We start from the raw sequence: 15,357 nt of genomic DNA, 5'->3' as shown, positions 1-15,357 counted from the left end.
TTGTACAAGCACCGTGAACGCGCCGCGTGGGTCCAGTGGTACCCTAATACGTTGATGGTACGCGCGACTTCATCGGTCATCTCCCGCGTATCTTGCTTCAAAGCTTCAGCAGGTTTCCCAAAATTATATTTTAAGTGCACTTTAAGCGCCCAAGAATGAGCGCCTAACGGCTGTGCTGTGCGGGACTGCGCTGGTCGCCTCAGCACCGTTCATGTCTTCGCTAATATATCTTTCCTCCAAGTACTTGTGTCTCTTCTCTCGGCTTCTTGCACAGTACTCTCGTTTTGCTTCAGGATAGGTAATCCGACATTACGGACATCGGCCCGAGCAACATAGGACAGAACCACTCAAATACTGTCGGCTGGGCTCGGGGTTGCAGGTGTGAGCGAGGTCTTTCACTCCAACCTCTGCGCGTGGTGAGTAAATTTCATACCAATCAGCTCATGTCCACCTCTGTGGTATGCAATGGTGGAGGCAGAATCGACAGGGATGCCATGGGAGCGCGGAAAGAAGGTATGAATTGCGATGTGAGACTGATGTACCAAGGTGCCGCGTACATCTGCAGGAGCTTGGGAAATGGTCTTGGCTGTCTGGGTTCTCCTCTGAACCAGGAGGACTTGGTGCTCGTCTCTCCTGCTCTCCGACGGTCTCGCATCGTAACACACTGCTTACACTGCGCATAGACGACCTTGTAATGTCCACCCCAGGGAAGAAGCCGTCCGGTGGCAGACCTCTTCCTCGACGACTCTTCTCTCTCGACAATCTCAAGAAGAAACGAACTAGCTCAGAGTCCGATTCCGCGTCAGTAACAAGCGACGCTTCGCACTGGAGGAAGCAGTCCAATGCGTCATCCAACCTCCTCACTTTGGCGGAGAAGATCGAAGATGGGATAGACCCGTTCGCCAACGCTGGGTCGGAGGCTTGGACAGAGAAAGGCGTGGTGCAGTCCCCGGAGGAAGAGGACCCGCCGAATTCTTCGGAGATCACCCCAAAGGCAAGTGTTCTCAATGCACGAGCGAAAGTGCCCCCGCAGCTCGACCTGGGCACCAATGGACTGTCTACACCATCCACGGACTCCAGTGTCCCGCCCTCGCCATCCCGCCGACGCTGGGACACTATCCGGTCCGTTGTCGTTGCCTCGTCAAGCTCGGTCCGCTCGACCTCCCCACCTCCTCTGCCTACACCTCCACTTGAGGGCACACAAGTCCCTTCGGTTCCGTCGACACCGCGGCCCTCAACTCCTCGAGGGTATCGTTTCGGACCGAAGAAGTCCATGCGGCAAGTGGTCGATCAAGTGCGCGACGTAACACACGACGAGACCCGCCGTCTGACAGAGGAGATCCGCAAAGCTTGTCTTGCGGTGCGTTTCGGAGAGCTTCCTACGCGCACGAAGGCGGAGCCAGTCCCGCAGAACACCATTGGGTCAACACTACACTTACCCTTCCTAGCCACCGCTGGGTCGTCGGTGATGACCGCCGGCGGCGTAGTGATGGGACATGCGAGGCAGGCCACAGGTGGGGGCCTCATGGGACACGCGAGACAAGCTACAGGCGGTAGCCTGAAGAGACCGCCTAGCGTCATGTCTCTGGGTGCGGCATCTCGTGCGGCGCCGACGGTTACGCATATAGCCAGGGCACTAACGTCCTCGACCTCGGAGAACCGGCCGCGGACACTCCCATGCGAGACGCAAGTGCTCGCGGCATTACTTGTACCCTTTCTTGGCCCGCATGCGAACCCTCAGATAGGCACTGAGCAGAACTTAGCGGCTGAGACGTACGAGTACGTGATCAGGACATGGAAACCCGCGTCGAACGAGGTGCGTGTTCCTGTATGCCTGCGCCTATCCACGTCTCATTCCATGATATTCGTCGTTGCAGGCCGAACTGGATCGGTGTATCTGGTGTTGCAAAGCCGCGTCGGTGCACTCTTCCTCGCGCGGCCGCATCCTCGGGACGCTCTCAGCACTGCTCTTTTCGCGGGAGAAGACGTTCAGCGTAGAGACGCCGGCGATCATGCAGACGCTGCTCCAGACGCTCTTCTCCCTCCTTGCTGTACTGCGGTCCTCGTCTGACACAGTGTCGGAAGCGGAGACCGTTGCCGAATACATCGCCAAAGTCAAGGATGGGCAAGCGGGTACGCCATTACCCCCTGCGCTCGAGAAGGAGTTTGGCGTACGATACAAGAGCGACAACGACAAGATGATCAGAGAGATTCTCGTCGCCGACAGCGTCATTGGCTGTTTGGAGGTTGGGTCGGTGGCTGCTAGAAGATGGGCCCTGCACCGCTTGCTCGAGGTCCGTGGCTGCTCAAGATCATCCTTGGTCACCACACTAATTACCTACCGCACAGGCGTACTGGGTTTCCGTTGACTCGCCGACGGCGCTCACGCCCCTCACCACGACCATGAACTGGCGGAAACTGACGTCCTTCATCAACGCGTCCATCTCCCTACTCTCGTCTTCGCTCCCCGACGCGCGCACGGCGGTTGAGGATGCGAACACGATTATTTACCTGCTTCGCACACGCATCCTGCCCGAGGTCGAGACAATGCAGGACGACGCGTTCGCGGCGGTGGGCGACGTGCGCAACAACATCGTTCGGCTCGTCCTGGAGCTATTCTGTGTGCGCGGGAGCACCGATCGAGAATATTTGGTGGTGTACATTTGCCACTGGTTCCAGGGGGGCGGGCTGTGGAAGCAGAGCCTCGAGAAGTCCTTGCGAGACTTCGTGAGTATTCTTTCGAATGTATGCGAATGAATGGCTGAGGGTTGTCTTGTAGGTTGCGAACACAGAGTGGTCTATCATTCTGCGTCTTTTACCTACGCTTCTCGAGGAGCTTCCGGGGGAATTTCAATTATTGGTCATTCCACAACTACTGCCTCCACTCACAGACGTCAGTACTACTTCCCCTCGCAGATAGAGATGAGTCGCTGACAATCTCAACAGCGGCTAACGGAAGACCCACCCGAGCTGCCCTGTGCTCCACTCTCCGACTTCCTCGATAACGCCGCGCACCTCTGCCCCAAGGCATTCTTCAAACCCGTTTTCACGTGCGCCGCGTCCATGAAGGACCTTACGATTGCGAACCAGCTCTGCGCACTATACTCCGTCGCGCGATTCTTTCCGGCGCTGTGGACGCACGACGCGGAAATGGTGTCCGTGGCGCTCATGTCAGATCCAACGGCGCGCACTGCGTCGACTTCGTCGGACGATGGGCCTAGGAAGGGGCATGCACGATACGGGCAGCTGGTGCTGACGGTCGAGCTGATACAGCATCTGAGGCGGGTCAGACAGACCAGGGACCCTGCGGTGGTGAGCAGATAATATGCTGTGACTCGTGCACGTGAACTCACGTTGTTACGTGCAGCTCGCGACCTCTGCGAGATTCGCCATGTATCTGGAGGGGAGGCTAGGCGTGCTGATAGCAAACAAGGTACAGTCTGCCGATGTGATTCGTCTTGGACATTGTCTCATTGGTCGTACAGGAACAACACACTCTCCTTCCTGCTTCTACACGACTAATCCTCTGCGCTCTGTTCCGAGAGTGCAGGCTGCTTTCGCGAACGCTCAAACCGTTTGTGCATCCCACTTTGCGCGTATGCATCTGTCTTATATCTCGACTGCAGGGCTTCGTGGCTACCTTCCGTGGTGAATTGGACCTCGTCATACTCCTTCCATGGCAAAGACGATCCAGATGAGGAGATGGACGACGAAGAAGTCTACGCTACTCTCAAGAAGATCGAGGCGCTGTACGAGCAGGCCAAATCTGGCATCGGCGGCGGCGGCAAGGTGTGTAAGCCCCTGGCGCGTAAAACTGGCGGTTCTCAAGGCGTCTCTAGCGGCGCACCACTGTTGTAGGTGCTACTCCTACAGAACGTCAATCATACAACAAGAGGTCATCCAAAGCAGGCGTGGAGGACGCCTCGAAAGAGGTTTTCAGCGATCAGCTCACCACGCTGCGCGGTCTCATAGACAAACAGAAGAGCACAGGTCTTGAACTACTCGTCACGGTCTCTGGTTTGCTTACCCCGAATGACTACATGCGTATCACGCCAATTCTATGGTATAGGCATTTAGATGACCATGCTACTCATATCGTGGCTCCGGTAAGAGTGCTGACACTGTGCCTGGGGTCTAATGCTGATGAAATGTTAGACGTGTTTCTTGATCATGCAATGTGCTGAGAAGATTCCCGAGGAGTTCACGGGACTCATCGATGGCGACCTGAAGAAGTATGTCATTCCAAGGCCACTCATCTGAACTCGCACTGATCAAATCACATAGCGAGGATGCGGCGATACGACGGACGACTCTTGAGCGAATCGCGACAATCTCCAGCTGGCGTTTCCAGCTCCTGAGCCAAGAAGTCATTCTGGACCGGACATATAGGCGTCCTTTCAAGCTTACTCGCCCTCCCATTGTCTTTGTCCCCACGGATATCGGTACCAGCCTATTCGAAATGGAGGAGGACCCGAACGATTTCAAGGACAGTAAGGGCCATGTGCTCCCTCTCGAGCTTCGGCGGCGACTTTCAGAGGTCGGGTGGGCGGAGGAACGTGGTGAGATGGATCCGAAGACCCAGTGGATCAAGACGCCTGTCGCACGACTCCCTACTCTGCAGCTAGACTCTCTCAGTTCGACTGCAGACGGCGATGCGGGGCAGCCAGATCCCCCGAGTCCCAGCCCAAGTCCTGAGCCTTAGACCTTGATGACAGCAGGCATGAAAAGGGTGTAACCGCCTCCAGAAGTGAAGAGACGTCGGAACCGGGTGCTTGCCACCAAATAGTCTGTAACAAGAGTGAATCGAGAGAACGTAGCAGCAAACGTGTCGAAAATTGCGTACTGAGCATAGCCTGAGCTACAACCCCCACGTCGTCGCCATGTGCGAGCAATATACGGTTCAGGCCGTCGAGTAGGAGCCCCAGCTCTTCGCGATCATTGAGATGTCGAGAGGTAGCTCGGAAGACCTGATGAAGCAATAGTAGGTGGCTTCGGACAAGCGTCAATGACAACGCGGTGAGTGCAGGATTCGATGGAGGACGAGTCGACTTCTTCGTGGGGATGTATGCACTCAAAGGGATGGACTCTCCATGGCTCGCATCGTACATCAGCGGAAGCACAAGGGCCGTGAGGTTCTTGCGGACGACCTTCACATCCTGGGCGTTGCGGCGAAGCATGTTCAACATCAGCATGTTCTGCGCAATGCGGACCATCGTCACCCAAACGACTGGAGGCGGAAGCGTTTCGAATGGATTGCGGGGACCTTCCAGCGCTCTTGGGAACATGGGTCCCATAGGAGCAGCATCGTTCCACCAAAAGGTGCCGGATGGTATGAACAGCATGTCGACCTTCGCTCGCCGTATGTCGCGCATGGAGACTTTGCTGACTTGGGGAACCAGCTTCGCGATGAGCGGCGAGGTGTACCCATATGCCTGTAGCGGGTCCACAGCTTCGGTATGCCGCATCGACGCCTTGAGGAAACCGGCAAGATGGTTGAGGACGTGGTGAGCCATCCCTGGTGGCAAGACAAACTCGCAATGGAGGAAGTTCCGAAGAGTAGCCACAGCGGACACAACATCGCCGGCCTCGCCCGAGATGTTGTGAAACACGGATCGGGCAAGCACTGTCGGGTCATCCCGCATGAGGTCCAGAATGAGGCTCCTAGCGGTGTTCGCGACAAAGAAGTCGCTGTCCTTGGTCAACAGCGAAAGCCGCGGGAACAGTGCGACCATAGTTGCAACGAAGACTGGCCGACGCTTTGCCTTCGTCTGGATGCTAGAGCTGGAGTCTCTTGACCCGAGCGGGGTGTCTCTCGGGGAGGACCTCGTGGGCGACTGCGATGCCGAGTCACATCCCACAATCCGCTCCATCATCGAGTTTGCTGTCAACCGGTTCTTCGCGTTGCACCAGGAATCCTTCGTCTTCCAAACTTGCGATATTATGTCCAACGTGATTGCCCTCCCCGGAGCCGATGGCCCCACCATGTGCTTCAACATCTTCACGCTGTTTGCCACGCTGAAGAGCAACCCTCCATCGCAGAACGCCGAAGTCGCCGCGCTGAGTGCGCTCACAAAGGTTGAAGAACAGGAGGCTATCATGGTCACCATCGCCGAACGTGTTCCGCAGGCCTTCCTTGCCTCGGTTCATCGTAGTGCGCAGGGGAAGAATCAGGTCACTGTCGATGTTCCCGACGAGTTCGACACTAAGCGTTTAGGCCTCGACGACCTTGTGCGGCTTTTCCTCACTGTGATCGCGCACAACCCCACGATCCTCCGCGCTCAGCAATTCCTTCGGTTCCTGTTGTTCCTGACGCCGCACTTATACCATGCATCCGCATCGACTCGCACTGTTCTTCGGGACGGTATCACAGCCTTGGGCGGCATCCTATTGAACAAGGGTGTCACGAAGGCGAAAGAGGGCAACTCCCATGTCGACGAACTCGATCCCAATACGGTTTCTCAAAGCGGTCTAACACAAGCGAGCATGTCCCACTCCTCTCTACCTAGCGACCTGCTGGCTATGCGGGTGGACTACCTTTCCGTCGTAGTCGGATTCACTCGAGCTGGCGGACATCTGTCCTCCTTGGCCTCGCAACGCGTACTTGAGATCGTGAAAATGATCTTGAAGGACTCCCGCGCTAGCGTCCCCCGCGTGGCCACTTTCCTAGCAGACTACGTGCGAGCCGTGCTCATTCGCCCGACGCACCCCCAGCTCAAGGAAACCGTCACCCTCCTAGCCGACCTCGCTCCCATCGTCTCATCATACTCCTCTGAAGTCGACTTCTCTGGCGTTTTTGATGTGGTCGCTACACTTGCCTCGGACACCGTTTTCGCTAACCAACCCGCCTTCGCCCGTGTCGTCGTCTCACAGTATTGCGCCGCCGGTCTAGAAGCTTGTGAAGTCGCCGCCTCGGCAGGTCTTCTCTTCCACCTGGCCATCCGAGGTAGCGTCCTTAACCTTCTGGACCGAGCGCTCCTAGTGGTCGGCGCGGATGTCGTAGCCGAACTGGAGAAGCGAGAGCCAACATACGAATTCCTCTCCGGAGTCGTTCTCCCTCTCGTCCTGCGGATGAAGACGGCTCTTGAGCTCGCGAGCGATAGTCAATGGGCAGAGAAATGGCGCAGGGATGTGTACTCTAAGGCTTGGATGCGCCTACTGGTGTACGTCCTGTCTGTCGTGCAGCGTTCAGAGTTCGCTCGTAGCGATACCTCGAAGACTTCCATACCAGGCGTTGAACGACGGAAGTCAACTGACAGCCGGACGTCCTCATCTACCCTCGACCCGAAACCTGCATTGGGCCTCGTGATCGCTCTGCAGATCCTGAAGGTTATCATGACGCGGGCAGAACACGATATCTCAGTCGCTCTCCCCGGGATATGGGGACAAATTGGCGCTATTCTGCGAGAGGCCCTGGCAGACGGGGATGCGTCCTTTGCGGTCCCCTCGCGAGGCGGTTATTCCGAGCCCCCCTCTCCGACGCACTCCCCCAAAGCCACACAGTTCAACATTCCGGACGAGAACCCATTCCTCACGCCTTCCCTCACACCATCCTTGGCTGCTCAGCGTACTCAGAAGCGGCCTCGTATCCTCGATTACATGACATGGTCTCTGATCGAGTGGCTGTGTCTGCGTCGCAACCCGCTAGCCCTTCAGATGCGCATCTTCATGCAGGAGAAGATTGCTGCGCTTCACCAGGAGCTCTCGGCCACTGGGGGAGCTGCCAGCGGCTCTGTGAGCCCAGGTTACTTCGTCAGTTCTCGCCCCCGGAGTCGTCCCGTCTCCAATATCTTCTCGAAACCCCGGCGAAGCTTCCTGGGAGCAGCCGACTCCGCCGCATCGACGCCGCGCAGCTCTACGCTGTTCACGAACTCCGTCTCGTTGCCCACTTTCGACGATTTCGGCATGCAGTCCTCGACTCCCAGGAAGACCCTCATGGACGACGGTGGAATGCGACAAGCGGGGTATGCGCTCATGCCAAGTCCGCTCACGCCCTCCCGTCGCGCAGCACGCGACTCCGGACCCAAGATCGTGCATCTAGGACCTGTTCGCCCGCTCTCCCCCGTCGGTGACTTCGGCGGGCGGCGCTCTACGTCCCCGAGCGGCAGGCGGAGTGCACTGGGGGCCTCGCGGAGTGCACTTGGGCTTGCGCGCGAGATCATCGTCGAATCGCCGATTCTTGTGCGAACGACATACCGGCGGGTACGTGTCGCGCAGGCGATGCTGGGTTATCCGGCGCTGCCGCTGGCTACAGTGTCCTCCATGGATTCATCCGTGGACGACGGGCCGGGGCCGGAAGGCTTGGTTCGAGCGTGGTCGAGGGCGGAGGCACTGGAGGCGCTGATACAGGAGACGAAGGATCTCATTGAGGAGTGGCGGGAGGACGGGGATCTGGACGGCGGGGAGGACAGCGGCATCATGGTGGATATGGAGGAGCCTTTCGGCGGACAATCATAGCGCAAGTAGTCGTGGTATAGAGACCAGCTCATGTTAGATCATCGCTATTGCTATCTTTGTTGTACAGTGCATATTGTAGAGCTTCTTCATGGATTATATTCTATAGCACTTATACTTTTGTGGATCTTGTCATGATCTTAGGGATGCATCCTGAAGCTGGTGTAGCGGTAAATGATCGCCTCGGAAACATGGCTAGCCGCTAAATCCCCTCTATCTATCATGAAGGGTTGGGCTACATGTATAGCGAGGGCGAGCTGTGAGGAGAGAAGAACCAGCTAATGAGTGCCCAACGTGCCCTGAACCACTCATGCACTCGTCCTGGCGCCTGGTGACAAGGCTTCGGCTATCTTCGGACCACTACCCACAACGAGGTTGTTATGTCGACTCGGAGCTTTGAAGGCGTGTATCCAATCAACATAATCACGTATGTCTGTGCGCACCCTACCCACAAACCACAGACGTAGATCAGCATACCCTCGCATGCAATCTGACGTAAAAGGGACGTTATGTTTATGGAACGGTCTTTACATTAAGTTTGGCCACTGCGAGCCGGATTGAGTAGGGTTCGGACTTCTTCCGAGAGCTCTGGATCGCGCGGGGTATGACGGAGTTTGCGACATCGTCCGTAGGCTCGTCCTCCATGTCCATAGACTCGAACACGACCAGGGAGGATGTGACCGCAGGCGGGAGTGGGGAGGGATACGAGGATGGGTCCATGTTTGATAGGGAGGGGCATGGGGAGGGTGCGTCGCAGTGCACGATGTCGTGCGGCGAAGTGGACCGTGTCGTCCGCAGGCGTGAGCGTCGCCGAGAAGGGCTCCAACACAAGAAGCACCCTCAGCTATATTATGGCGGAATGGCCAGTACCGGCAAGGGGCGAATCCGAGTTCTGGGAAGAACTGGACGAGGATGAGTCTTTCGTGTATGGGCGTTTCGAAGGATATGGACGGGTCGCCTAGCGCGCCGCCGGAGGGGCGGATGGGGATGCCGGTGGCAACCTAAACAGCGCGTCGGGGGCGACAGATCCGGCGAGCGAGCCGTCCTGAGACGGCTGCTACCGCAGGCCTTCCACACCCGACGGGGGGACGAGATCAAGGGGGGGGGGGGGGCGGGGACCGTAGCCTGTCACAGAGGCAGCTGATATGTATCGGCTCAGCTTCGAAGCCGGGGCCGCGGGTGCTCGGTGACCGACGACGAGACCATGACCGATACGAAGCTCGACACTGACTGTGTGTCGCTTTGGGTCGTGCCAGTACACGTTGCTGTAGTCCGGGCATCGGCCCTTGCGATGCTGGGCTTTCGGTGGCCTCTGGGGGCCCGTATTCCCGCTTGTATGCGATCTTCACGGTTGAAAGGCGAGGTCTGCACCGCCGCCGCTCGCTCGCAGAGACCCCTCCACAGCCATCCCGTCGACGACGACGCCAGTGCCACCTACAAAGCAGTTGCAGGTTAGCCAAGAAATAGCGCGCAGGAGGGGAGATGGACGTACATCTCCACACACTCACACCTCCACGTACACCGCGCGCGGCGCGCGGACCTCACAGACGGGTCCCTGGGGTGATGCCTACTCCGGGGTAGAGTAGAATTATGTGACGGAAAGCCGGATAGAGTAGAATTATGTGGCGGAAGTGGGAGAGAACAGGGGCACAGAATGGCGGCGGGTCCATAGTTTAGTTGCTGTTTGTCGATGATGTTCACCGAGGGTGGATCGTCTGGTAGGAAGAACTAGCTCGGTGAGGGGAGTGGGGAGGTTGCGGATGCATCCCCAGGTCGTCGTACTCCGACTTTATATACCCCGCGCACCCTCTCGGTGCTTGGGCCTCCCTTGTGCTCATAATTAATGTCCGGGCGTGCGTCGCTCCTTGTTCCGAGCAACAATGCCCTGACCCCCGAGGTCATGGCGGGACAGAACACAGGGGCCCTGGCGAATGCATGGACCTATTGTCGGCGAATCCGCCGCCGGGTCGTGTCTGGATATTGGCTTGAGCCAGCCATGGCGTCACGAAGCGCTAGCTATGTCTAAGCGTTGGTACTTCTACGCTAGAGAGCTGCGGGTAAATCAGCATCGCTTTGAGGATGTATGAAAATTAGAAGTTGGCCGCACGAACCTTTCATTTTTATGACCAGCTGTTGGCAGTGCGATGCTGTAGCAATTTGGATGTGAGCGGCAAAAGCAAGCTGATTAACGAGTTGTACTGGCGATGATCTCTTGTCACAAGGGCGGAGGGCGGTGAATCATGACTCCGGTAGCGCGGACAGATGGTGGTTGTACTATTCGCTAACAAGCGACAAACTGTCGCATAGCCGCTACAAGACGAGATGAACGTTACCAATAAATATCCCGACGGTCGCCTGTGGTCTTGTGCAGTGCATGATGTAGGAACATTACTTGCTAACTTGCTCTCATCCTACATCCGATCTTACACCGCACTGAGCTAGAAAAAACCGGGTATATGCAAGAATGACCAAGCGAGACCATGCATGACATGGTGCTATACGGACCTACAACAAGACACACCGTGGCGGCGGTGCATAGCGAGGGCGATAGCGACCATACATCACGATCTGATATCCACCCCGATAAAATATTAGATCCAGTCCAAACCCGTAGCAAGATAATCATCCATCCGGAACTGAGGTCTGTGATGCTGCTCACGCAAGCATCGCGCCGAGCGCCATCGCGGCACCAGCGGCGAGCATCGACCACACGCCGCTGACGCCACCGAACGCACGCGGCGCGCCGTTCGTGACCGTCGTCTGGTTCGTGACGTCGACCGCGGGCGTGAACGCGGACGCGTTCTTACCGTACACGTACGACTGCGCGTTCGCGGGGTTTGAGCTCGTGTCCGCGCATTCAACCGAGACCGAGTTCACGAGCGCGTAGAAGTGACCTGCGGCAACGTAGTCGGGGTCGTTCCAGTTGATCAGCCCGCCAGCCCAGTCGATCGTGCCCTGCGCGGAGGTGTTGATGCCGGCGGGCCAGATACTGAGCTCGATGCGCGAGGGCGTGCTGGGGTACCGGCTGACGCCGTCTGAGCCCGTCGCGTCGGAGCGCTTGAGCGTGCGCACGACGTTGCCGTCGATGAGCCACGTGAGGGTATCCTGCTGCCAGTCAATCTGCGCGGGAGTTAATCGTTGCACTCGCATCGGAGTGCGCTCGAAGACATACAGTGTAGTCGTGGTAGTTGACGAAGGTGTCAGTGAGGTTGCCGTGAATACCGCCGGCAGTCTGTGCAGCTGCGAAGTGATTGAGCACAGGATGCATGTATAAATAGAGCGATGGACTTACGGACGACACCCTGCCAGAAGTAGTTGGACTGGCCCTCGGTAGTCTGTGCACCGGGGAACTCCCAATCGATCTCGTCCTTGATGTCGGACATCGTGATGAAAGCGGTCACGACGCCGCCCCACTTGCCGGTTTTCACTGCATACACCATATGGTCCAGTCAGAAAACAGACCCAAGCAAAACAAAAGATGCACGTACGGCGGGTGGTGATCTTGCCGTAGTGGACGTAGCGGGTCGAGCTCAGACGCGTGCCACCGTTGTCTTGGGTGAGCGTCATGCCGAGCTCGCCCGCGGTGGAGTTGATGATGTTGCCCGAGTTGACGACCCAGTCGTACTTTGTAGCGTTTCCATCGAAGTAGGTCGCGTTCGAGAGGATACGCGAGAAGTCTGTGAACGTGTGCTGCGGAGGACGTGAGTACTCTGGTCGTTCAAAGAGGAGCTTTCTACACTAGCTGTGCACTGGGGTCACACGAGTTGCCAGCTGTTCCAGGACGGAGTTTCGTCTCGACCCAAGCGAGCAAAGTGTATGCCCAAGGACGCATGCCTTGCACACGATGCGGACAATTATCCCGTCCGGACCCCCAGAACGAGCCCGGGCCATATCTCGACACGTCGTGACCCGCGTATGAATTATTTGTGAGTATCATGAGCAGTCTATTTCCTCTGTGTACACACCGCCGCACGCGGCGCGAGGGCTCCGTGAAGCGGAAATGAGTACCGCGCAACACGAGACAGCATGAGCAGAACAGCCCCTCCTCGTATATTAGGCCTCATCCGACTCTGGGCTCAACGGGAGCGTACATCTCATCCGCACAAACGCCCTCCGAATATCTTTCCAGGGCCTGGAAGATATGCGTGGCGCGCTGACACAGTTCTAGAGCTCATGTTGCATGTCCCATTGCGGCATAGGCGCAGCCCTCATGTCTGACGGGTATGTTTCACGCAAGCACGGAATGCAAACTCGCCGTTCTGGCACGCGTCGCAATGGCCTCAAGGCTAAGCTCCGCGCGGCTGCCCAGAACACGCCGGTCGGCCGCTATGTGATGACGGAGCGCCGGGGGGAAGCAGCGGGCTGTGTACGCCGCACGAGAGAACAGCTGCAACCTCCGCCGCACTCCGCCACCGCGCGCAGTTCTCCGTTGGCCGCAGCACATGCTAGTTCTCCTAGATCTTGGAGAGGATACGACAGAAACAGGCACGTACGTTGGCGTTCTGGCAGACAGGTTCGGGGGAGCACGACGTGAGAGTGTTCGAGGCGAGGGGATTGCATCCGCCGAGGCAGAACTGCGCATATCCATCAGCCAAACCATCTGCGTCGCGAGGAAAGCTAGACGTACGCTGCCGGTGCCACAGAAACCGAATTCACCTGCGCGAGGTCCAGGTTGGCCTTTGTGGTACAACGGAGGCGTTTAGGTGTCACTCACTGCAGCAAGGGTTGGCCGTCGGGCACAGCGACGTCGCGTTACTGTCCAGATTGGTATGGTAAGATCACGTCGCGTTTGAAAGGTTGACAGTGCCGTACCATTGTTGGGCAGAGACCGCAGAGAGAGACGCTAGGAGAAAGACGAGTGCGGCAGAGAGCCTGAAAGACATGGTGGTTCGTGGTAGAGACAGGGTGCGGAAGTGAGCGAATATATATCCTTCGGAACGTGAAGACCAGCAGCACCAGATGAGAGTCGGAAGGAGAGATGTGCGAGGCGATGCGAGAACAAGCCTCGAAGGCAACCGCCTCGGCATCTCTTCCCCGCATTCGGCAAAAAGGCGGCAAAAAGTGTCCAGGTACCTCGAGATGCATTAAGGGGGAATCGAACCCCCGGCGGGTCGATGGCAACGACCCAGGTTACCACTACCCCATTAATGCTTACGTGTTGTCCCTGATGGGCACCTATCATCGAGTGAGCTGTTTCGCCACCCTTGCACATATAAGGAGCCCTCCCAAGAGATCCCCCGTACCTTCAGTTGAACTGGCACGCGCAAACGCCTACTCCTGTACTCCCTTTATTCCCGACGCATATTGCGGCAATGGAGATGCGTAATATAAGCCCCATCACAGATGTACCTTTTTTGAGAGCGGCAGGAAGGTTTTTTATGTACTGAGCCGCGTATTGAACAATCCGATTCCTACACCAAGTTTCAAACGGCGCATGCATATGTATATGTCATGCCCTCTACAGTGCCCACCGGCGAAGGCTTACTTAGGCTATTCCCTGTTTCTGGAACATACCCGATCCAAGCCCAAACGGCAGGAGTGAGCGCGGCTTATGAGGGATCTCGTCACCCCGGCCAGGGTATCAAACTGCGTAACATTTCGGCATGACGCGTGAATCGGTGCCCGGAAGACATGGATTTTACGCACCGGAACTGCCGGAGAAAATAAAGCGTGAAACGTCTTTGTGCCGTGAGTTCCATCGTCGCCGTGCGTCGGTTGTTCACGGAGCGTGGTGAGCTCGGGCATGCTAGCTTCAATGCTACGCACCTGAAGATGGCTTGTGTCCGCAGAAGGCGGTTTGAGACAGCCGGTCAAAAATATCTTCAGAATTGAGTGTTTCAACGGGTCAAGACTGAGCACACGTACCCGAGTGTGTCCGTCGGCCCCGCGCAGCCGCAGCGGTGCAGTACTTAGTATCTCGACTATCCGTTTGCCACCAATTGATGTCAAGCTAGTAGGATTGTCTACCCTGGTGGCTGGCGAAGGATTTGTATCATCCCGCTATCACGGCATTCAAGCTCGTATGTTCTTGGAGCGGGCCCTAGGTCGACGTACGGTCTCAGACGAAACCGACGTACTATACCTGTCCAGGGGCCGCGGCCACGACTCGCCTAGCGTGTCCGGGCTAAATATTGAGTGACCGGAAGGCGTGCCTAAGACCCCCGTTCTGACCGCTGTCGCAGGTTCATTTAGGCCGCGAGGACACTGACGGCTGGCATGCCCGTGACATTGATGAAGAGCCGGGTAAACGGCGCTATTATGAAGTTTTTGTCTCAGCGAGCTCGACGTGTAATAGGGCGAGGTGCTTACCGTTGAGCAGGAGCAAAAATTGACGCGGGTGTGTCCAAGAATTTGATCGAGGTGAGGTTGAGATATCGTGGATCTGTCTAATTTTCCGACAGCTCCCTATGCTGCCTTCACTATGAAACGACGAGTCCGCGTTCTTTTGACGCGAGAGGCGGTCCTACTTATGGGCACTACGGTCCGACGTGAGTGAGGAGCAACTAGTTGCCAAGGATACTGGACTCTAAGCACGGGGAAGAGCGCTCATAACACCTGAGCTGGAGAGATGGAACGCATCCGCTGTGAAGCTCATCCTGGAGAGCGCCTCGTATTTGATGTTGAAATGGTGGCGACTTGCGTTCTGCGAAATTTGAAAGCATATCGTTGAGCCGAAAGACGTACTTCATCATAAAGGACTTCTCTTGCTATACGCCGCAGAGCATGTGGTACATGACGTACGACGTTGGCTCGTGCGAAATGTCCACCAGGACCTGACGGCGCACGGGCTCGGGTGGCCGGTGACCTACAAACCCCTTGGTAGAATCTAATGGAAATTTCCGCAGGGCAGCGTCATACCGAGGACCCGGTCGTAGAGGGGCCGATACCCTGGATTTTCAGTGGAGA

The 15,357-nt window shown here is 57.0% G+C and overlaps 2 protein-coding genes and 1 non-coding gene across 3 annotated transcripts; 1 reads left to right on the top strand and 2 right to left on the bottom strand.

The window, feature by feature from the left end:
- Nucleotides 1–682: 682 nt before the first annotated feature.
- Nucleotides 683–8,556, top strand: TRAVEDRAFT_66419 (uncharacterized protein). The gene is made up of 13 exons (XM_008044101.1): nucleotides 683–1,816; nucleotides 1,878–2,294; nucleotides 2,350–2,727; nucleotides 2,780–2,893; nucleotides 2,947–3,312; nucleotides 3,368–3,433; nucleotides 3,486–3,574; nucleotides 3,627–3,789; nucleotides 3,840–4,106; nucleotides 4,156–4,232; nucleotides 4,285–4,559; nucleotides 5,027–5,359; nucleotides 5,666–8,556. The coding sequence occupies exons 1-13, from the start codon at nucleotides 695–697 to the stop codon at nucleotides 8,452–8,454; spliced, it is 6,456 nt and encodes a 2,151-aa protein (XP_008042292.1). The 5' UTR covers nucleotides 683–694; the 3' UTR covers nucleotides 8,455–8,556.
- Nucleotides 8,557–10,715: 2,159 nt separating this feature from the next.
- On the bottom strand, nucleotides 10,716–13,423 carry TRAVEDRAFT_153311 (glycoside hydrolase family 16 protein). The gene is made up of 8 exons (XM_008044100.1): nucleotides 13,264–13,423; nucleotides 13,166–13,206; nucleotides 13,079–13,107; nucleotides 12,945–13,025; nucleotides 11,940–12,141; nucleotides 11,744–11,878; nucleotides 11,624–11,691; nucleotides 10,716–11,571 (listed from the first exon to the last, which is right to left on the bottom strand). The coding sequence occupies exons 1-8, from the start codon at nucleotides 13,332–13,334 to the stop codon at nucleotides 11,107–11,109; spliced, it is 1,092 nt and encodes a 363-aa protein (XP_008042291.1). The 5' UTR covers nucleotides 13,335–13,423; the 3' UTR covers nucleotides 10,716–11,106.
- A 108-nt stretch (nucleotides 13,424–13,531) lies between these two features.
- On the bottom strand, nucleotides 13,532–13,602 carry TRAVEDRAFT_t161. The gene has a single exon. It is a non-coding gene; the product is annotated as a tRNA-Gly (tRNA).
- Nucleotides 13,603–15,357: the final 1,755 nt, after the last annotated feature.

Source organism: Trametes versicolor (assembly GCF_000271585.1).
Source record: "Trametes versicolor FP-101664 SS1 unplaced genomic scaffold TRAVEscaffold_10, whole genome shotgun sequence".
Lineage (NCBI taxonomy): Eukaryota > Fungi > Basidiomycota > Agaricomycetes > Polyporales > Polyporaceae > Trametes > Trametes versicolor.
The sequence above is the reverse complement of the archived record's forward strand: the minus strand, read 5'-3'. Positions and strand labels throughout refer to the sequence as shown.